Genomic DNA, 22,831 nt, shown 5'->3' on the forward strand with positions numbered 1-22,831 from the left:
ATAGAATTACACCCGCTGTCGGAATGGTCAGAATATCGGGTCAAGACGCAGTCCTTTTTTAGGCCGAATCTGCTCACGCATGCTGATATTCCATAGACCATGCATGACCGCTCGATAATCTGACGGGAGCTATAGTTGGTGGTGTAAATTTCCAGGTGACGGTCAGGCTATCCATCCAAGTGTTATGACAGTGAGCTTCGATGCTCACGTTACGGTCACGCTGGGTATAGGTGAAGGAAAATGATGCATCATCTCTAAAAGTGTCCAAAAAGAACGGTCATAAGCTGAGATAGGCCTACTTCAATTTGTAGGCTCTCTGCAGAAGGGTGCAGACCAGTAAATCGGTCCGAAATTGCCTGCGCCGGCCAAATCACGATTTGCATGCCCTCAAAATCTTCGGTATCTGAGCATGCTGTGGGCCATATGAACTTGAGGGTTTGTAAAAAGTATGGGTGGAAGCCGTGCACAGGACTGTGAGCTTGTAGTTCCGTTCAATTTGGATGAAATTGGGGCCCTTAAAGCGCTCTATTTTGCAATGGAGTGTAGGCATTGTTTTTTTTCAAAATGGCGATGGGCTTCAGGACTATTTTCAGGGGTGATCATCTTCAGATGGAAATTTCTCCTAAAAGTTGAAAATTGAAAAGAAAATGAAAGATGATGAAATAAGCTTTAATTTGATATGTGTCTCGAACACCTTGGATAGTTGTGAGTATTTTTCCCGAATTTTTGAAGTGGGAGCATTTACCATTGGGGTCTATGGAAGTTTATTTACTGGTCTGCTACCAGAAATGCTTTCGCGCTTCATGCATCATGCAGCTCGAAAGCTCGAACCACCGTTGTGAAAGAGCGTCCTCTATCATTTTGACATTCGGGGGCCCGGGAGGAGTTTCCAGACGTCATCATGATCGCTGCCCTACATAGCGTGGCAGGGTATCTGCTTTGCAACGTGCGCAATCACGCTGAATACAATAAAGCAAGTCTTATTAAGTATTCAGTTGGGCGATTATTCTTATGGAAATTTCTTTATTTTTCGTGGGGTCAAGGAGGCTGCGCTGGGAGATATACAATGCGAGTATGATCAGCCGATATCGACGTATCACTTGAATGGCCAACACTGCACTTTGCCGAGTCTGTGTGCAAAATATATTGACATTGGAAACAGTTCTGAAACTTTAGACGTAGGGCCTAAATGCTTGGTTCACGCATGGAGGAATAAGCACGGGACGTAGCGTGTCATTACGTACGCCTGGCCGGCCAAGGCTTGACTTCCTGACTGTTTATTGTGTTACAGTGTAGCTTGGCCAGACATCTGCACAAAAATAAGCCCTACGTTACGTTAGTGTGTGTACATACATCGGTAAGTAAGTGGGAAAGAGTTCCATATTACTGGGCCACACTGACCTGACTGACCTGACTGTAGTGTAATGTAAATCTGATAGTACTGAGGACACACTATTTAAAGGGAATATACAACATTTGCAAACATCGAAAAATAAAACTACCAAGTTTTTGCGAAATACCTTAATAGGATGTTGGTAAATGACAGTCTAAAGCATCCTGTAAAATTATGGCACCTGGTATACTGTCATTTTCAAGAAAAGTGGTATTTTTGTATCAATTTCCAACGCTGATCGGCCGATCAGCGTTGGAAACAACTGGCTTTTTTTTCAAATACTGGCCCCAATTGACCATTGCGCTTGTTTGCAATCGATTACAAACCTATGAACGGGTACGAGCCAGCTAGACTGGTTCCCTGACCTTACAATTCCCCAATGTATGTAAACTGCTCAATTTCTTCTTATATGGAGTCAGGGAACCAGACTACAGGAAAATGATCGTTTTTCTTGGTTTTTATAGCATTTTCGAACCCAAAACCTCCAAAAAGTCAGTGTAACTATATTTGCTTTATATTTCCAACCCCCCAATTCCCTCCATTTCTGAAAATTACAGCAAAAGCAAATGATGTATATTCCCTTTAATGAGTGCAAACATTCATTTAAATACTTTTTCTGTCATGGCCCATAGACTTTGTGCAGGAGGTCTAAGTGGTGGCCCAGTATGGAACTCTTTCCAGTAAGTCTTTATAATGATAATAGCTAGCTTGAGTAACTCCAGCTTAACATGCTCATCAGGAATTCACATGTAACGCTGGAGACATAGGAAAAATTCGGCTATCCGATCACCACTTTTTTCAATTAATTTTCTAGCGCCAAAAGTTACATCTTTTATGGTTATTCCCTCCACTTTCCCTCCTCTACTCTCACCCCCTCCTTTCCTTAATTTCTATATATATCAATCAGTCGCTCACTTTATCGAGATTCGAACCTCGGACGCTTGCTTGATACACGAGCAGACGAGTCTCTTAACCGCTAGGCCGCGCACGATCGCTGTTGCAATGATCAATCTTTGGACGTATTTGAAGTATCCATTGAAATAAACTAAATATTCATGAGAAAATAAATATTCATAATGACGTATTGCACTATCATTGGCCGGCTCATGCGACGTCTCATGCGACGTCATGGTTATCGATGTCATGCGTATAATTACGTACCGCTGTTCCAGACACTTCAATCAGTTTTGACGGCTGCTTCAACTCAGATCTGCACTACATGTGCATGCAAAATGTGCTCCAAAAACACATTTTTACCATTTTTGTTTCCCATGTCCACTCTTTCCTGGATTCCTCTTGGTTGAAATCACAAGGTGAGGTGAAAATTTGGATGTTTGGCGGCAGGTAAGTGGTGATCGGTTGGCCGAATTTTCCCGAGACATAACTAGGCATAAAAGTGTGGTCTTAACCCTTACTCTCTGAGGGTAGTTTACTGCATGTCAGTTGGTTATGCCAATGCCCTCCAGCTGCAGTTATTTGGCAGATAACAAGTCTTAGCAGTGAAGGCTCCAATTGGCAGGAGTTGGAGGCCCTGGAGGGTGCCTGAAACTGACCAGCTGGGGGCACTCACTTTGTTATCAGAGGACTCTCATTGTTCTCTGTGGCATGTATTGGAGTGCCTGTCCAGTTACCCTTGAAATGACATGGCAGATATTGGAGGGCCATGCAAAAAACATAGGAGATTTTCTTGAGGCACATATTGGCATGCGTTGGAGGGTCAAGTAGGGTAAGGGTTAAGAGACCCTTTGAAAATGGCCTCCCCAAAATTGTCTTTTTTTACCTCTATTATTTATTAACCTCACCCCAGATTCGATTTACATACCTCATACCATTCAGCAGTCATTCACGAAGCTAAAATAAATGATGACTTGAAACAGAACCAAAAAAAACAAAAATGTGAAAAATGTTTCGATTTCGGTAGCTTCTTCAGAAAAACCGTCCAGTGCCACACTGTCATGGCTGGCTCATGACTGTGCTGTGTGTTTGTATGGATCAGCCAATCAGAATATTCCTTGATTATTGATGCTGAGTGAAACATGCAACAGCCATTGGGTCAATGCCACTGGACTATTGCCGAGTGACTGTCAATGCAAAATGCACTATTGACCCAACGGCTGAGTTGGTAAACGGGCGAGTTGACTGTAAACCATTACAACATACACAACATAAGAGTTGTAGTTTTTCATTAAAGGGAATGTACATCATTGGCTTTTGCTGTAATTTTCAGAAATGAGCTATTTGAGGGGTTAGTAGGCCTATAATAGATCAAATATTGTTTAAGTGACATGTTTGAAGTTTTGTGTTTGAAAATGCTTGAAAAACCAAGAAAAACAAAAATTGTTTAAGTAGTCTGGTTCCCTGACTCCACTAAAGATAAAATGGATCAATTTATAGATGTCGGAAAATTGTAAGGTAAGGGAACCAGCCTAGCTGGCCTGCACCCATTCATGAACATGTAACCAATAGCAAACAAAATTTGGACGGAAATAATTGTAAATTTGGAGCAGTAGTTGAAAAATAATTAGGTTTTTCCAAAGGTGGTCGGCCGACCACCGTTGGAAATGTATACAAAAATACCATTTTCTTGAAAATGACTTGACACCAGGTGCGATAATTTTACAGGATGCTTTAGACTGTCTTTTACCAACATCCTAGTAGGGTATTTCGTAAAAACTTGGTAGTTTTATTTTTTGATGTTTGCAAATGTTGTATATTCCCTTTAAGTCTAACCCTAACCATCCTGAATCCTCTAATTTTAATATGATTTTGCGCACTCCCTAGGGAGTTAGGGTTAGTCACTGTTGCATCTGAAACAAACAGCCCTGCCTATTTCTCCGCCCGAAACTGCCGGAGCAGATGGTTTTAGTGATTTTTCAGTGAATAAAGACAGTGTAATACAATGAAAGCTAAAATGAAAAGGCGGATTTTCATGAAAAATGTTTCCGACATTTTTCACAAATACATGTCCCTTAATTAAACGCCCATCTATTAACCCTAACTCCCTAACATGATGTACTAGGAACCATACCCATCCTTGCAAATTCCAACACCATGTGAGAAACTGTGCACACATATTTCTGACTTAGTTTCTGGAGGTGTGCCAACCCAATGTAAAAGACTGTCAGTTTAGGGGTACTGCACCCATCCTGACAGATTCCAACAATACACTATGTATTGTTGGAATCTGTTAGGATGGGTACAGTATGTTGGGGTTTGATGGGTTGACTTCTGTTAGGGTTAATTGACCATGTTGACAGGTGCTCAAAAGCCTCAATAATGTTGTACATTTCAGGTACAGAAACTGCGACTCAAGAAACTGCGACTGAAGATGGAGGAGCAAAATATCCAGCAAGCTACAGAGGACAGGGATGAGCTAGCCATGAAGGAATCTGAGTCCGACGTGCAGATAGCGCCCTCGCCTGACATCAAACTCCAGAAGAAAATCGGGCCAGTGGTGGGCGTGGCTATTGTGGTGGGCGTCATGATGGGGAGTGGGATTTTCATTACGCCGTCGTTTGTGCTTGCTAGCAGCGGCTCTGTCGGCATGGCACTGCTTGTGTGGACTATCGCAGGCCTTCTTTCTATCATTGGTTCCCTGTGCTACGTCGAGTTGGGTATGTTGGAAAAAGGGAGTCGATTCACGAATTTCTGATGTTGAGAATTAATACAGGAAGGCTACTGGTCCATATATTCAGATTTTAATTAACCCTAACCCACCTCACTCCTCCAAAATCCTGGCGGTTTTGGAGGATTCTAGAGGATTGAGGATGAATGGTGATTGAATCAAATGAGGATTCTGGAGGATTGAGGATGAATGGTGATTGAAGCACATGAGGATTTTGGAGGATTGAGGATGAATGGTGATTGAAGCACAAGAGGATTTTGGAGGATTGAGGATGAATGCATTTTGAGGCAGGACTGTCTGATGATTTTGAAGGATTTGGCGTTGGTTATCCTTCATTTAAACACAAGTGCAAAATTTTGGGATGAGGAGGATTTTGGAGGATTGAGGATGAATGCATTTTGAGGCAGGACTGTCTGACAATTTTGAAAAATTTAGGCGGAGTTGCAAAAATTTCGGAGGATTTTGGGGGATTGATTATGGTTGTAAGCAACAAGGGCCTAGGGGGTTAGGGTTAAGTCTTTTTTAAAATTTAACTCTAACCTTCCCAAATCTTCCAAAATCCTCTTTGCAAAATGGAGGATTTTGAAGGATTGTACAATGTATATTGGCAAAATTATGTGGCTGATTTTGGAGGATGCGTGTGTCAAGGTCTTAGGCCGGAACTTGTGTTGTTTATGCTCAGCCGTGCATAAATTTAGGCCTATACATGTATTATGTATTTGAAATCCTCCGCACTGCTCCAGGATGTCACTGGCTCTGCCTCAACATATTGACAGTGATTGCTGGAAGACTTTGCAGGATTTAGGCAGTGGTCACCCCTCCAAGGACCACATAATTGAGGGTGCATCTTAGCAATGATGTCTAGGGAGTTAGCGTTAAAGATGCGTATCCTTTGCTATTTTCGAGTTTCATCCTGAAAAATAATATAATGGTACATCCTTTTCTAAATTGCTATTTATCCAGAAAATCAAAAGTTATTCACTTGTGAATGAGACACTGTTGATCAATGGTCAGCCGCCAGCAAAACAGTAGCCGTGCACTAGTCATCACGCGTACTGTACGAAGCGCGAACAGCGACCTCACATGGCTGTGCTACAATATGCAAATCCGGTGGTGCTGAACGAACGCCTTGGAACATTTGTGGGCAGTGGCCAATATTTTCGTTATTTTGTCGCTGGATTTTATATCAAGATATATTTAGGCTGCGGACTCCAAAGTTGTTGGAGAATGTAACCACACTATCCAAGTAATACACATGTATGAGCCTTATAAGAATTTTGTAAGAATCTTATAAGAATCTGAGAACCTTCTTATACGAATCTTATAAGAATCTTATAAGAATCTTATAAGAATCTTATAAGTATTTTATTTGCAAATTAGTAAGATCTTATAAGATTCTTATAAGATTCTTATAAGATTCTTATAAGAACCCTGGCGTAGCCTACAAAATACTCTTATAAGAATCTTATAAGAATCTTAGAACAATCTTATAAGAATAGTCACAGAATCTTATAAAAATCTTTTAAAATTTTTAAAATCTTACCAGATGATGTTAAACATCTTATAAAATTTTAAAAATATTGTAATACTTTTCTTATAAACCTCCATCATAAATAGACATGCTCGTTACTAAACATCTATGAAAACCCATGACTAACAAAAAAATCTTATGTTTGCTGATGAAATAAATATTTTTAAAAAAATGACACCTCAACAATTAATGGATGCCAGGACAGTAAAAGTAGGCTAAAAGAGTTAATTTAATACTTACTGTTTGTTTCTTTGCTGTAAATCCAGCAACAAATAAAGAAAAACACAAGCCAAGGGTCATGGATGTTCCAAGGTGTTCGTTCAATACCAGCTGATTTGCATATCGTAGCCTAGTCACGTGAGGGCACTATCCACGCTTCTTGCCGTATATGTGAGTGCTTAGCGCGCAGCTACTGTTCTTGGCAGCCAACCATTGATCATCAGACTATCGTCAAACGCCTTGACCGAGGCTATTGTCTTACATCGTTGCAGGTACAATGATACTCGTGTCCGGCGGTGACTATGCCTACATCTACACAGCGTTCGGTCCGCTGCCCGCATTCCTGTATGTCTGGGTTACGACAATAGTCGGTGCGCCGACAATGCTAGCAATCATGGCGTCTGCGTTCTCCAACTACGTGTTGTATCCGTTCTTCCAGGCGGGAGATCTGTGTATGCCTCCCGCCGCAGCGATATATTTATTTGCTGCTGTTTGCTTGTGTGAGTATTACGAAAATGTAAAGCTGTTACAAGTTTTAGCGAAGGTCAAAACCTGGAGTAGTCACAGTAGGTAGTTAGTGTGGAGTGCCATACAGTGGTCCAATGTTACGGTGCCTGACTCGTGTGTGACGGTATGTGGGTTCGGAACCGTGACACGGAACATGATGCTTGTGTTCTTGGGCAAGATGCTTTACTACAATTGCCCCTCTCCACCCAGGAGTAAAAAAAAGGTATCTGTGAGGGTAGAGATTACATTGTGCTGATCTTGAGCTGCTGAAGAAAACTGGTCTCATGGCCTGATGAACAGGGGTAACCTCGATTAGAAAACGTGTACAAAACCAATGAGAGCTGTTGCAAAAAAGTTATAAAAGAGTATAAACAAAGGAAAAGGGAAGAGGAACAATACCAAATCTTTGATTTACACCATAAACAAACGTGTCTGTTCATGTACGTGTACGTGTAAACATGTAGCCCATGTACACATGCGGAAATGTACTGCATTGCTTAAATGTTACTGGTGAAGTACTGTACCCCGTATTTCAATCATCTTTTTGGTACCCTTTTAAGGGGCATTAAGGCCTAAAATACCCAGAAATTTCATGTTTTGGATTGTTTACCTATTTTAAAGGTCTACATGTAGTTAAAAGGAAACTAACCTACATGTAATGTCTTACCTTTCGCAAGAAAAGATGAAAAAACCCAGGATGTTTACATCAGAGACGACGCAATTCCGGCGTGACAGACGGGACAGATTTACAGATTTGTTTTGGTCAAAGGCCTGCCACAATCAATATGTAAGGTGTAACCATCTAAGTTATGTATGAAGTCAAAGTAAATACTCTATAATTTCAAATTAAAAAACAAGCCATGAAACTAGAGGATTCAGTGGCTGTAAAGTGACAAAGTGACATCAGCGTGACCACGGACAAGAATGGGACGGAAATTGTACACTCCATATTTTGAAAATGACTTTCGATGGAAAAAGCTATCTGTTCCCCTGGGAAATTTAATGTTTTTTTCTTTTTTTTCTTTTAAAGTTAATCACTTTTATGCCAATAATCAGTGAACGTTTTACTCAGTAATTCAAAACAGAGAACTACATGTAGAAACACCAGGCTCATTATTAAATGTTGTGACAGATGGGAAGTGACAGACGGGTTTTGCTGAATAAATGTAGGCCCAAGCATTTATTATTTTTAAGAAGGACACGTAGTACATGTTGTGTATTAAAAAAAAACAGAAGAGTCTTAAAAAAAGTATGTTAAATTTTTGTTTTCAACAGGTGATTGAACAATGTGACAGATGGGACAAAAATATAACAAATGGGCAAAATGTGACATTTGTATGTGCTGAATAAATGTACATGTACATGTAGGCACAAGCATTTATTATTTTAAGGACCTGTAGTATATTGAAAAACCAGAAGAGTCTACAGAAAATGTATGTTCAACTTTGTCAACCAGGAGGTGATTGAAAAAATGTGACAGACGAACAAAAAAACTTAACAAATGGGTAAAATGTGACAGAGTTTGAAATGAAATATCAGAACAATTCCTTGATGAAAATAAATCCAAGTGCGCGGTAGAAGTAAAGCAAAAACTGTTTCTGAAAGCTTGGTTTGTCTACTTTCCAAGAAAAAAAGATTTGCTTGTAGAAAATGTACTTCGAAAATTCATGAGTTCGCAACTCTTATCCATAATTAACCGTTACACGTATTTCCTGTCGTTTGCATTCAATGTACCATACACATTGTGTGTGTCACATAAATTACACGCGGCACCAATACACAAATGTTGTTTCTTACTCGTCTGCTGAGACGACCACAGTGCGGCCGGAATCACAACTACATGTACATGTAACACTGATGAGCAGCTTGATTTTTCGGGACAAAATTAACCCCGAAATTTGTTCTTGCATGGTTCTCCATAACACAAAAACGCCCAGTTTCTAAAGGATATTTATGTGGACGTTTACAATCTACTTTTGAATGTTCTTTCCATTTAAAATTATTTCATTTAAAATGCATTTTGAAGCCCAGTTGGGCATATTCCAGGCCTTATATGGCCATTTACTGATGTGTTTCCCCTCTTTTCTGAAAATTCAGTGGGATAGCTTTTTCACAAATTTTGGATTGTTTATATATGTTTTAAAGCATGTTCCAAGTATTGAAATTATTATGTTCTTTTTTTTGTTTTATGTACATTCTGTGCAGTTCATTTTTTTTGTTAAAATGTATTTTATCCTAGGACCACTGTGGGAAAATCTGTTGTTTTTGCTCTGGGGGGGGGGGGGGGGGTATCCACATTCCAATCCTCTGCCAATGTCTGCTAGAGTAATCACATGTACCGTATGTTTTTTTTTCTACTCTAGTTACTTTGTTTTTTTCACCCCTCTCAATCAATCTTAACTTTATTTCCAATTGAAACGCTGAACAATAAACATTTGTAAATAGATAGTATGGATAAGAGTATAAATAATACAGTACAACATAAGATAATAAGAATGAAAACAAAGCTTGGAAATGGAGGGGGTCCATAAGAAGCACAGCTTGTCGAGTATGGGCCCCCTTAAAGTTGTGTTGTTTGTAGATTGGGTGCACACAATAATAGAAAGGACCCAAGCTTCAAGCAACATAACAAAGTAAACACAGAAGGAATCAAACGAGACATATTAAGGCAAACAAATGTTTATTCATAATCCCTGTGTTGTTTGCCCAGGAATGTGAGGCACAGCCAAACATGTGGTCCAGCTTAGCTGGGGTCAGATTTGTTCTAGCCACTGACCAGACATGCCAGAGCACATGTAATAAGTCTGTTGTAAAAGAACAGTTTCACAGTTCTGGCTGCGCACATGCAGCTGCCATGCTGCCACTGATGAATAAAATAATAAATGGAATATGCCATCTTCCAAACTTGAGTGCCTGCCTGGTTACACTGATCATGCACTGATGGCATGGAGTTCAGGGGCATGTGGTCAGTTTTAAAGGGAATATATACAACATTTGCAAACATCGAAAAATAGAACTACCAAGTTTTTACGAAATACCTTACTAGGATGTTATTGTTGGTAAATGACAGTCTAAAGCATCCTGTAAAATGATGGCACCTGGTGTGAAGTCATTTTCAAGAAAATCATATTTTTGTATAAATTTCCAACGGTGGTCGGCCGACCACCGTTGGAAAAACCTAACTATTTTTCAACTTCTCCTCCAAATTCACCATTTTTTTTCAGTCCAAATTTTGTTTGCTATTGGTTACATGTTTATGAATGGGTGCAGGCCAGGTAGACTGTTTCCCTTACCTTACAACTTTCCGGCATCTATAAATTGATCCATTTTATCTTTAGTGGAGTCAGGGAACCAGACTACTCCACCATTTGTGTTTTTCTTGGTTTTTCAGCATTTTCGAACTCAAAACTGCAAACATGTCAGTGTAACAATATTTGATCTATTATAGTAACCCCTCAAATAGTTCATTTCTGAAAAATTACAGCAAAAGCCAATAAGATGTACATTCCCTTTAAAAGGCTAATGTAACTTTTTTTTAATTGCAATCCTTGAACATGTTTCTTAATGTTCAATTTAACCTTATTCTCAATTGTCGCTTTGCCATTTCCAAAATATTTTGGCGCCTTTGTAAAGTTTGTTTTCATGCTAATGCGAATTTCATATACTCATTAGCAGAAGTGTGATGTCATTTCAGGCAGAAACCTCAATGTTCCAGCTATTTCAGCACCAAAAGAAGTGCTTTTTAAAATAAAATTTACTGAAAAGGGATGTCAAATAGTTTTCATATTTTAAGAAGAGTAGAAAGTTGCACCAAATGTGTTCCCTTAGAAAATTCATCTCATGAATCCTTTAAACATTTCTCAGCATGCTCAGTGGTGTTTAAAAGGCAATTTAAACCACCCCCATGTAACAGGCTATCGACCAATTCGGGCGATTCACAATGCAGTGCACCACCAAGAGTTTGCCACGGAGAGTTCATTTTTCCCAGTGCATTGTGGGAGATGGTCGACAACATTCGCAGCGCTGGACATTTGAAATTGTTCATTTTTTTTCCAGTCAGTACATGTAGTTTCGCAAGGGTGTGATTCGAGTATCTGTTTCTTTTCTTTTCTTGTTATCAATATGTTGGGTTTTTTTGTTAGGTGACACAGAACGCTAATTAAGCCCCAATCTATAACAAATTAGCTCAAGTTGTCTACTGACACTCATTCAGTGGGCTATGTTTTGTCGACCGTAAAGTTGAAAAATGGACTCTCAATGGCAAACTCTTGCTGGCGCACCGCATTGTGAATCGCCCGAATTGGAATAGCTTAACTTACTGAGGTGTTGATGGATGTTCACTCTATTTTCCTTGATATTATTTGTTTCAGTGTTGGTAACATTCCTAAACATCTACAGTGTGAAATGGGTGACTCGTGCCCAGGGCGTCTGCACGGGACTTGTTGTTCTAGCATTGCTGGTCATTATCATGACAGGACTGGTCAAACTGGCTCAGGGTAAGAGGTTGAAATCCCTCTGTTCAAATTATTTAAAGCAAATTCCACTTTGTATGTTTTCTATTAATAAAAACAGACACAAAATAATAAAACCACAAACTAAAAAATTCCAGATGTGCTTCTTCTTGAGAGTATGATGGCATGGGAATCTCACCACATACTAGTTTACTTTGGTATCATTGTTTATTGCTGACGGAAGAGTTTCTTCACAGCATGGCCAAGCTTTTCTGTCAATACCCTTTGGCAGTTCTTGCAGTTTGCTGTGGTTCACCCACAAAGTACAGTGGCAAAATTTGTTGGCATTGCAAAAAACATGGGCGAGCCACTTTTTTTCAAATACTGACATGAATTGGAGGACCTGTGCCTGATTTCATGAAACTCATCGTAAGTTGCAATGCATTGTAGCGCTGCGACGCTTCGTATCCCAACGATGCGTCGCAACTGCGACGCGTCTTGCAATCCATTTCACAAAACATGTCGTAAGTGCGACAAATTGTAGGTGTATTTATAGCACAACTCGGTGACTGTTTAATGTATTTATTCAGCGTACAGTAAATAGCCGTCTGATATTCAACAAAGAGTTGTGTAGTCTCCTCTCGAAAAATTTTAAAATGTAAAACAAAATGGCGGACCTGCATGTCATGCAATTTTAAAGAAAAAACAAGCTCTCAGTGGACTGTACTCATGGGTACTTTGAAATTTCAACTGCAATATTCCACGCTAATTTTTAGTTATTCAAGAATTTTCTATTTACACCTTTACGCACATTGTCTTGGTACATGTATTATAGTCTCAGTTATGGCATAAAAATGGCTAAGAATTTAAAAAAGAACGCTTCTTTTTTTGCAATGATCGCTAAAGACGTTGTAACTTGCGACATGTTTTAGGCCGTTGTCAAGGAACTTACGACGCGTTCAACACATCGCAAGTTTCATGAAATTTATGGATCATATGACGGGTCACGAGTTGCGACGTGTTACACGTCCTTGGGTTACGACGCGTCGCAGGGCTTCGTGAAATCGGGTGCAACTAGAGCAAGGAATGTGTACCCTTTTGTTTTTTTTATTCAGGAAATACAGCTGCTTTTGTGAATGGTTTTGAGCCGATTGAAGGACTGCACACAGCTCCGGGTTCAGTGGCAGTCGCGTTCTATGCAGCGTTGTTTGCATATGGTGGATGGTACGTCTCATTTTCAATTTGAATGCCCTTGCTCTGCAATAAGGAAGTACAGAAAGGTGTCAACAAAATTACTGCAGTTTCCTCACACGCATGTATCACAATAGTGAAAAACATTGAGCCAATGTGGCCCATCAAGCCAGCGTGTATCTCTGGTTTCAGTACCGTGAAACGACTGAGAATATTTCTATTCCCCCTGGATGAGATGCCATATAGAACTCGCTATGACAACATTGCACACATCTTCGACTCCTGCAATATTGTCATACTGTAGATCGTGCAATATATTCTTTTGTTATACATGTACCTCTGTCTTGAATGCTGTATTTTCATTGGTCTAGAACGATCACGTGTTAAGTTTATAAAATTCATGGCACACTCCCTGTGGGATATCATGTGATAAACGTGATATCCTGTAATATACGTGATATCCCACAGTAAGTGTGCTATGACATTGTACGGCATGTACGGTGTGAACGGCATGTACGGTGTGAAAGACTTGTATTGCTGGTACCCACGCTATTTTCACCATGTTTTTGCACATGAGTGGGAGCAGCGAACTACCGGTACCAGATGATCAGCTGTTTCGAGCACGCGACATGCATGTGAGTTGCTGTTAGATTGTCACGATTGTTGCCTTTACTGCTGTTTGTTTTCATGATTTTTACATCACAATCTAAAGAATCCAATACCTCTGTATAACAAAACAATTGTTGACTGCTGTGATGTGAGATATGACGTTTTGAACGCCATCAGGGCTCATAGCACCCTTGGCTTCTCCCCGGGTGCTATCGATCGCGCCCCTCTACTGGTGTTCAAAACGTCATATCCCACATCACAGTAGTCAACAATTAAGTATCTGAAAGCCATCCAATATTATATACATGTACATGTAAATATTTGTAATCTGTTCTTTTCTTCTTCTTATTTTGCCTTTCAGGAACATACTGAATTTCCTCATTGAGGAGCTAACTAATCCTGTAAGGTGAGTGATGTACTCAACATCAACTTATATGCGATATTGCTCTTGGTATGGAGGTGTAGTAGAGCAAGGGATTAATATTTATGCCTGTTAAAAAAAGGTGAAATTTACAAGCGTGAGCTGTTTTCCCTTTTAAAATACAGGGTCTTTTTCATACCAGGATTCTATTTTTAATCCTTTTGTCAGCCCACTTGTAACATTACAGGTTAATATCTTCAGGCAACTTGCCAAACCACAGGTGCATGGCCAGTCCATCCTCTCAGGACACACACATACTTGTTCTGTAACTGTGGGGGATAACATACGTGTTGTCTCATGGTACTTTGGGGACAGAAGACGCCATGGAGACAGTAGAAAGTCCCCAATAACTCGGTCCTAATTTGCCTAGCAATACAAAAAAAATTCCCCATCAAGCTGGGTTCATACTCGGCGCGAACGCGAATTTGTGACTTCAAGGCAAGTATCCGCGCTGCGAATTCGTTAAAGGTTGAACACATTTTAACTCGGGCAAATTTCGCAGCAGATGTTTCATGATGTCAAATTTGCTTCGCATTTGCATGAAGTATGAACCGGGCTTTACGCGGTGACAGCCCCCCACACACATTCACCATATATGGACAAACATGTATACATACATGTACATGTATACATACATGCACCTATTTACGTACAGTCCCACAAATCAGGATTTCTGTTGTCTGTGCACCAATTTCAACGATGAAAAAAAATCGTAGATGGTTTCTTTACTGGACATGAATGGATATTACACTGGATATTATATTTATTGAAAATCTGTGTGCGTTAAGGCCACTCAAACAAGATTTAGGCAACAAGTCATTGAGTCAATTGATGATAATTGTTTCCTGCTGGTGATGGGCATTCGACTAGCCTAGGGGCTAGACGTTGTTATGATATGATACGCAATAACCCGCCGCTGCAAGAGGGCGCTATCATGACCAACCAATATCACCCACGAACCCCTGGGGACAATGTCTAGGCCAATTCGTACTGGTTGTGTAATGCGTGCGCACCTGTTTGGCCTAGTTTCCCCCATTTTTCGGGGGGAGATTTTAGGAAATGTCCTAGACGTTGCTACTGACATGCCCGGGCAAAAACCCGAGTATATAAGGTCCATTTTTGGGTTTGCTCTTAAAGCTATAGTCCATCATTTGTAATTTGTGCATTTTGTTCGTTTGAAGCAACAAAAGAGTTCAAAATCTAATGAAGGATACTGAGCAACTAACCTGATGAAGTTTCAGCTAAGCTTCAGCTGTATATTCCGAGAAAAACAGCATTCTAAGATCTCAATTTCAAATCAAAAGTTACTGAATCATGTTTGAATTGTTTTGAATTGCAGCTATACGCGATGTCGCGCACTGATCCGACGAATTATAACAACCGCGTGCGCGTGTGCGTCGTTCCAAACCTTGTGCGCGCTGTGCTGAATAACAAAACGAACTACTAATTTAAATTTTCCTACGGTGCTTCTTAAGAATCACCGTTGGAAATGCCTTCTTTCGTTGATTACTTCAAAGTGACAGCTTCCCAGAAAGAATAATTTCACAGGGAGTTTAGTTCCCTTACTATCTTTCAACCAAGTTTGTTTTTCAACAATAATTACGCCAGTTACTTTTTCGGATGGCTGCAAATGATGGACTATAGCTTTAAACAAGGGTTTATGGCATGCGTTAGTTGTGCACAAATGATAAACTGAGAGGTTATTTGCTGTTCTTGTTAACAGAGACCTGCCCATAGTACTCATGGTCTCCCTACCACTGGTGACAGTCATCAATGTGCTGGTCAACATTGCCTATCTTGCTGTACTCAATCCACAGGAAATGCTTCAATCCAAAGCTGTAGCCTTTGTAAGTACAGTTCCTTAACCCTACGGAATCTAACACTATCCAATACTACATGTAGTATTGCTGTGCAAACCCTATCTGAAACCGACCCGATCCAAATTCAGTCAGGTCTTGTTGGGACAGTTTTCCCATCATTTCAGTCAGGTTGGGTCCATTTCGGTTTTGCTTTTGCAATTTTCGGTTCGGGTCAGGTCGGTAAAGCTATCTTGTGAAAAATCCGAAATAAGCCAAAATAAACCGAAACAATTAGGAAATTCATGCCGTGCTGCCCGATACGACCAATGCCAACCTACCACACGAATGTGCATCATGTGGTTTGTGGTCTATCACGTACAGTGTAGGTGTATATGATGTATATGTAGGCCCCACCAGTAGACAAAGTTATTGAGTCTTCACTGATACTTACAATGTATGGTTTGATTCTTTACTGAGACGGCGATTTTCACACGATAGTAACTTCAGGCACAAAGAATGTACACAAGTTATCCAAGCCAGATACTCGGGTTATTTTGGGTCGGTGATTTGGTTTTTTTGTTTTTTTTGTTGAATCAAATCTTTCAAAGATGAGATTTCGACGTCGTCCCTTTTACAACGCAGGTACAAGGTTTTTTGCGAAAAAAGGTGCTTCCGGGCTCCGTATTGGCAGACTGGCATCGCACAGTCTTGAAAAAAAACCATGTTTGTACGTGATGTGACATGATATGTGCAGCCTTCAAAATCAGTGCGCAGTATGCTCTGGATAGTAAATGAGCATCGTTTTTGTATTCTACACGGCGAGGAGTTAATGAAGGCACCGCACGCAGCCCATGGAGTCGAGGCTGTCATTAATCATACTTTATCCATTTTATTCATCGCAGACATTTGGTAAGAAGGTCTTGGGTGACGCTTCCTGGATCATGCCCATAGCTGTCTCCATATCCATGGTGGGAGCTCTCAATGCAGGACTGCTGAAAGGCTCCAGGTAGGTCACAGGACCAAGGGCAACACTAATGGATTTGATTAACAGCGTTTATTTGCGCCGTTAATCTAACTCAAACTCGGAACTTTGGCAGCTTTAAACTAAGAAACGTGATGTAGTGACGGCTGGCCAGTATTTTGAAGAAGATACTGGTTTGTTATTTCAGGTAAAGGCCTGTTCCATTGAGCTATATTAAATTACAAGAGTGCTAAGTACTCATTCTTTCACACTGAGATACCGGTACTTTGAAGCTGGTTGCGCGCAGACATTTTAATTCATGTGCATGTTTGTAGAACATAATGAAATTAGGTGGAGCGAGTTTTGAAAGTGTACTCTAAATGCAACGCTCAGTACAACATACGCAACAACTATTCTTCCTGACGGTTAAAAATATCATGGCAAAAATGACCTGTGCAGCGGATACGCACAAGCGTTTGCCTTGTTTGTGCAGAGCAAAATGAAATGCTCATTTTAATACTGATTCTGCATTTCGGTTTTGAGCGTATCAACTTCAATAAGGCACATGTATAGAATACAAACGCAGATATGCAAATAACTGTACAAAAGCCATACACGATTTCGAGTGTATTCCATAGGTTTGTGCACAAACATTTCTGCGCCCAGCAGGCATCACTTTGTATTTTGAGTCAGCGCTCTAGTAATTTAATATAGCACTGCCGATTTATACTTTATGTGAATGCGATGCAAATTTGACGTCACGAAGTATTTGCAAAATTCGCCGGAGTTTAACTTTTTGCCAATTTGAAGCATGAAAACTTGCCCTGACGTCACAAATTCTCTTTCCCATTCGATATTACAACCAGTATGAACCGACCTTAATAGTACTTACAATAAGACCATTATCATGTTGCGGCCATCTTGATTTTTTCCTATTCAAATCAATGTTACCAAAGCGAGGCTGGAAGGAAAAATAGTCTGGTTCCTTTTTGCACAAAAAACATCATTCAGCACTGTTATAGGATACAGGGAACATGACTGAAATGGTGGCAGCATGATAAAGGTCTATAGTGGTCTTGGTCTTGTAAAACTTGATTGTAAATTTGTTTTTCTTAAATTGCTGAAACGGATTCTCCTACAATTTGTGTGACTACAGGACGTGCATGGTTGGTGCTCGCAAGGGACAGTTTCCAAGCATTCTGGGTATGATACAAGTCCAGAGAAAAACGCCTGCACCTGCGTTACTGTTTGTTGTAAGTATACCCACGGGAACAGAAAAGGCTCAAAGGAAAAGACAATAAGCCAGTTTGGTATTTCAACTGCGCATGCACACAGTGATATGGGTCATGGATCATTCGCTCATCAATGACACATGAACACGCAAGGAGATGGTCGCACAACGCTCGTGTGTTAATTACGAGCAGAATGGGCGTTAATGTAACATCACGTCAGTGATTTGATCCCATATGACCTTTGACTTGGACTACTTTTGTATCTATATCATAATAGTCGGCAAAGCATCAAGGGGAAACATCACACCAAGTTAGAGAGAAGACAATGAGAAGAAATTACAGCTGAAGAGGTGGGAGGAAAAGCCCAGAGGAATATTCTGGGGAAAACCCACGGAATCAGGTAGGGACTGAAAACCCAATCCACATATTGGCCAAGGTAGGATTCGAACCCGGGTCACAGCGATGGAAGGCGAGGAAAGTACTGCTATGCCAACCTGATCTCAATCTTCATCGAGATACCGAGCAGACTTATTGCAAGCCACAGCCAAGTTATTCTAACACCGTCTAAAAATGTTGCTTCAACGTATCGAATGTTTCAGTTACTCCTACTTCTACTGGATAAGAAAAAGGTCGAAAGTGAGCTCTTGTTTGTTTTGGTCCAGGCTGCGTTTGGTCTAATATTCCTGACGTCCAACGACATCGGTAGACTGATCAACTGCTTCTCTTTAGTGACTTGGAGTACCATCCTAGCTTCCATACTCGGCCTTCTGTACCTACGCTGGAAAAGGCCTGACCTGAAAAGACCTTTCAAGGTTCGTACAAGTATTCAAGTAATGTATGAACTTTAGTTAGGGACTTACGGATCCCTACGGATGAGTTTAATCTTTTATTTTCAGTCTGAAATCATGTTTTTTTTTCAAACACAATTCAAACCAGTAATTACATTCGTAAAACATGTTCTTTGCTCAGAAATGCATAAAAACATTGTGCTCAGTCCTTGAGATATCCGATCGGCTTTTCAAAATATTTCCTGGATATACTGGATTTTACCTAAAACTAATCATCATTTTCCCTAGTCTTACAATGATCTCAACTTTATTATTTCTTTTGCCAAATCGGTCTTGATGATTGTCCTGTATGCTTGTGTAAAATTCTCTGCAAACGAAAACTTCAGATTGCAGACTCGGAAGTCCGGCCTCGAGTGGGATGTGGACAGCATGAAAATGTCTCAAATAGTCATTTGAACAGTCCTTAACCAGTTTGTGCTGGAGGCTGTGATATCACCCACTGGCTTTTTTGTACACCGGCATGGCTGACGGATTAAGTCTTTAAGATTGCCTCAACTCGTCTCCGGGTGACTCTAAACATGATCCCCTTGGCCTTTTTTACACACACAAAGGCTGTGAAGTCTGTGAAGGCAGACCATGTGCTGACCGCTGTGTGGGCCGTAACTTGTGCACGGCCTTTTGTAAAATGTACGCTCCATTGCACACCCTGGAGTATCAAACATATGAGGTTTCGGCAAAAAATATCGTACAAATACTGTTAAATCATTTTTGCAAATCAGTATTTGTGACATTTGGCTGTCTATCAGTAGTTGGCTGGGAAATTTTGTCTTTCAAAATTTTTGAAATTTTCGGCAAAAATAAACCTGGCGCGAAGTGGTTAATGACATACGAGGCTAAAAACCACTTCTCTTGCAGGTGAACCTAGTACTACCCATCATCTTTGTTCTGGTCTGCACCTGTCTGCTGGTACTCGGCATTATCAGTGAACCATGGGATTCTCTGATTGGTCTAGGCATGACCTTGACAGCCCTCCCCGTCTATGCTATCTGCATCTATCCAACCAACAAGCCTGGCTGGTTGAGGAAGATCACTTGTAAGTGGCTAGTTATATCAGTATTTGTAAGATGGAATTTGCGTTGGGATGAGTTTAATTCAATATTGGGTTTTGCCCTTAACTGCATATTTAGTTAACCCTAACTCCCTAGGCCTTTTTGCTAGGACGTAGCCTCAGCCCTGCAAAATCCTGCAATTGTCCTCATGGAAAAATAGCATGTTGCCTCAATCCTGCAAATTCCTCCATTATTTCTTGAATATGGTCCGTGGAGGGGTGACCACGGTGAATCCTGCAAAATCCTGCGGCAGTGCCTGTCAATATGTTCCTGGAGCAGTATGGAGGATTTCAAGCATAATCCAGGCCCTTATTTATGTATGGCTGAGCAAAAACAACACAAGGTCTGGCCCAAGACCTTGACAAAGTGCATCCTACAAAATCAGTAACGCACTTTTTCCATGTAACCTCAATCCTCCAAATTACTCCACTTTGGCAAAGAGGGTTTTTAAGGATTCAGGGCGGTTTAATAGGGTTAATAGACACCGTATACTTTGTATTTCCCCCGAGTGATTGTGAGAAGAAATCACTTGCGGGGACTGAAGGACACGACCTCCTGCTTGCTAGTGCAGACGTCTAACCACACAACCACCAAGCTTGGCTAACCTGAAATTATTATTGAGGGAAAAAATATGTGCTTTAGCACTTTATGTTTAAGACCAACCGGTCTTAAACATAGTGTTTAATAACCGGCCAATCATGTTTATTTCCATTCATATATACCTTTTCTGTAAAAAAAAAAAAAAATCAAAACTTATTTGGTCCTTAAGACATAACAAGTCAAAAATTATTAATTTTTACCAATTTTGTTCAACAATTTTACTTCATGTTTTTCAAAACATCCTTCTAGCTATATTATGGTATGTCCTTCCTCGCGAGTATTCGTTAACAACTCCTTATATGGAGATTGGTGCGAACGCCCATACTGCCCGATGTGGCGCAGAACGCAGCTGTGCTGGTGTATTGTGAACTTAGGACTATGAAATACTGACTCACTGGTGCTAGTATTGCACATTATACCAATAAAACAGTAAAATGCACCAGATTTATGAGGAGTAAAAATTTCATGTGACACTGGAAAAGTAAGACGAGCCAGCCAGTCTTTATCAACGTTTAAAACTGGCCACGTGACGGGCTCTCGACCAATAGGAATGGGTAAGCTGTCTTAAGTATTTATGAATAAAAATTAACTGATCTCTTTGCTGCAGATACCGTGACAGTGTTTCTTCAGAAGGCTTTGTTTGTTGGCCGGGAAGAAACCTCGTGAGGGAGAAGAAAGTCTTGGTAACGTTGAGCTTACTCATAAAGGAGGTTAAAAGTACTTGTAAGAGGGTGTCTTGTTGAAATATTATTGTTTTCAAAATCGTCAAATGAACCATAAAATTATGTTCTTCCAAATTGATGTTAGAGGCTAATTTGAACTTTGACGATTGTTTCAACCTGTTCCTGGATTCCATTGAAATCAGTGTTGTAGTCCAGTCCATGACAAGTCCTTTCACAAGTCCAGTCACAATGACAAAGGTACGGAAGTGTATTTAGGACATGACCCAAACAAAATGTCCGGCCCGATATATTTCGCCCGGGCGGATTACTATTTCGCCCGGGCGGATTACTTATTCGCCCAGGCGAATTATTATTTCGCCCGGGCGGATTACTAATTCGCCCGGGCGAATTACTATGTCGCCCGGATGGATTACTAATTCGCCCGGGCGAATAAGTATTCTGCCCGGCCGGGAGAATTAGTAATCTGCCCTGGCGAATTAGTAGTCTGCCCTTGCGAATTAGTAATCCGCCCGGGCGGAATAGTAATCCGCCCAGGCGGAATAGTAATCCGCCTGGGCGAATTGCAAATCCGCCCGGGCGAAATAGTTATCTGCCCGGGCGAAATAGTAATCCGCCTGGGCGAAATAGTAATCCGCCAGGGGCGAAATGGTAATCCGCCCGAGCGAAGTAGTTGGCCTAAAAAATATTTTCGGTCATGTCCTAAATACGCTTCCGTACAAAGGAATGCTTTTGTAACAGTTCATTTGAATCGCCAGTGACTGACTTGAGACTGGAGGACTTGTGATGGACTTGCAGGGACTTGTGATGGACTCACCAACATTGTGTAACACTGATTGGAACCTTCAATGCAAAAGTACTGATCAGTGTCTGAGAGCCATGTGCAATTCACGTTGGACAGAGGTTCATATGTTAACCCTAACTCTCTAGGCATTTTTGCTACGATGCAACCTCAATCCTGCAAAGTCTTCCAACTGTCATCATGTAAAAAATTGCATACAGCCTCAATCCTCCAGAATCATCCGTTATTTCTTGAATGTGGTCCTTGGAGGGGTGACCACTGCCTCAATCCTGCAAAATCCTCCAGCAATCACTGTCAATATTTTGAGGCGGAGCCAGTGACAGCGGGGAGGATTTCAAGTATATACTCTAGGCCTAAATTTATGCACGGCCGAGCATAAACAACACAAGGTTTGCCCTTGGACCTTGACACAGTGCATCCTCCAAATTCAGCCACATATTTTTGCCATATGGCCTCAAACCTGCAAAATCCTCCAACTTGCCAAGAGAATTTTGGAGGATTTCGAAAGGTTAGGGTTAATACATGTAGAATCAGTACGATATTCAAATTTTTTTTTAAATTTTGTAATTTACAACTTTTGAAGTTGTCTATACAGATACATGTAGCTAAATAACGGTTTTGTTTGGGTTTTAACCTTTGACCTGTAATCATCCTTTTATCAACTTGTCACTTAGTGGGTGAGGCGAAGCCTTGTTTTGAACTAGTTTAACATAAGATAGCACAAGCATTGCAAGAAAATATTCACAAAATCTAAGGAGAGTTTTTTTGGTCCACTTATTCAAAGCCAAGTGTCGGTGTACAGAATTTCGTAAGATGTTATATTTCAGCATTTTTTGTAGTCGTGGGATTTAAATCCAAATTTATAACATTTGGTTTGAGATCCACTACTCAGTTTTGATTTTGGAAACCGGAT

The 22,831-nt window shown here is 40.5% G+C and overlaps 1 protein-coding gene across 1 annotated transcript; it reads left to right on the top strand.

The window, feature by feature from the left end:
* The first annotated feature begins 1,223 nt into the window (after window positions 1-1,223).
* LOC119725850 (Y+L amino acid transporter 2-like) lies at window positions 1,224-21,424 on the top strand. The gene is made up of 12 exons (XM_038197442.1): window positions 1,224-1,357; window positions 4,686-5,007; window positions 7,041-7,268; window positions 11,646-11,771; window positions 12,842-12,950; window positions 13,888-13,932; window positions 15,671-15,794; window positions 16,649-16,752; window positions 17,864-17,960; window positions 18,602-18,751; window positions 19,643-19,820; window positions 21,044-21,424. Exons 2-12 carry the CDS (start codon window positions 4,722-4,724, stop codon window positions 21,100-21,102), a joined length of 1,506 nt encoding a protein of 501 aa, XP_038053370.1. The 5' UTR covers window positions 1,224-1,357; window positions 4,686-4,721; the 3' UTR covers window positions 21,103-21,424.
* The last annotated feature ends 1,407 nt before the right edge of the window (window positions 21,425-22,831 follow it).

The sequence above is a fragment of the Patiria miniata genome, unplaced genomic scaffold, assembly GCF_015706575.1.
Source record: "Patiria miniata isolate m_02_andy unplaced genomic scaffold, ASM1570657v1 HiC_scaffold_19, whole genome shotgun sequence".
Lineage (NCBI taxonomy): Eukaryota > Metazoa > Echinodermata > Asteroidea > Valvatida > Asterinidae > Patiria > Patiria miniata.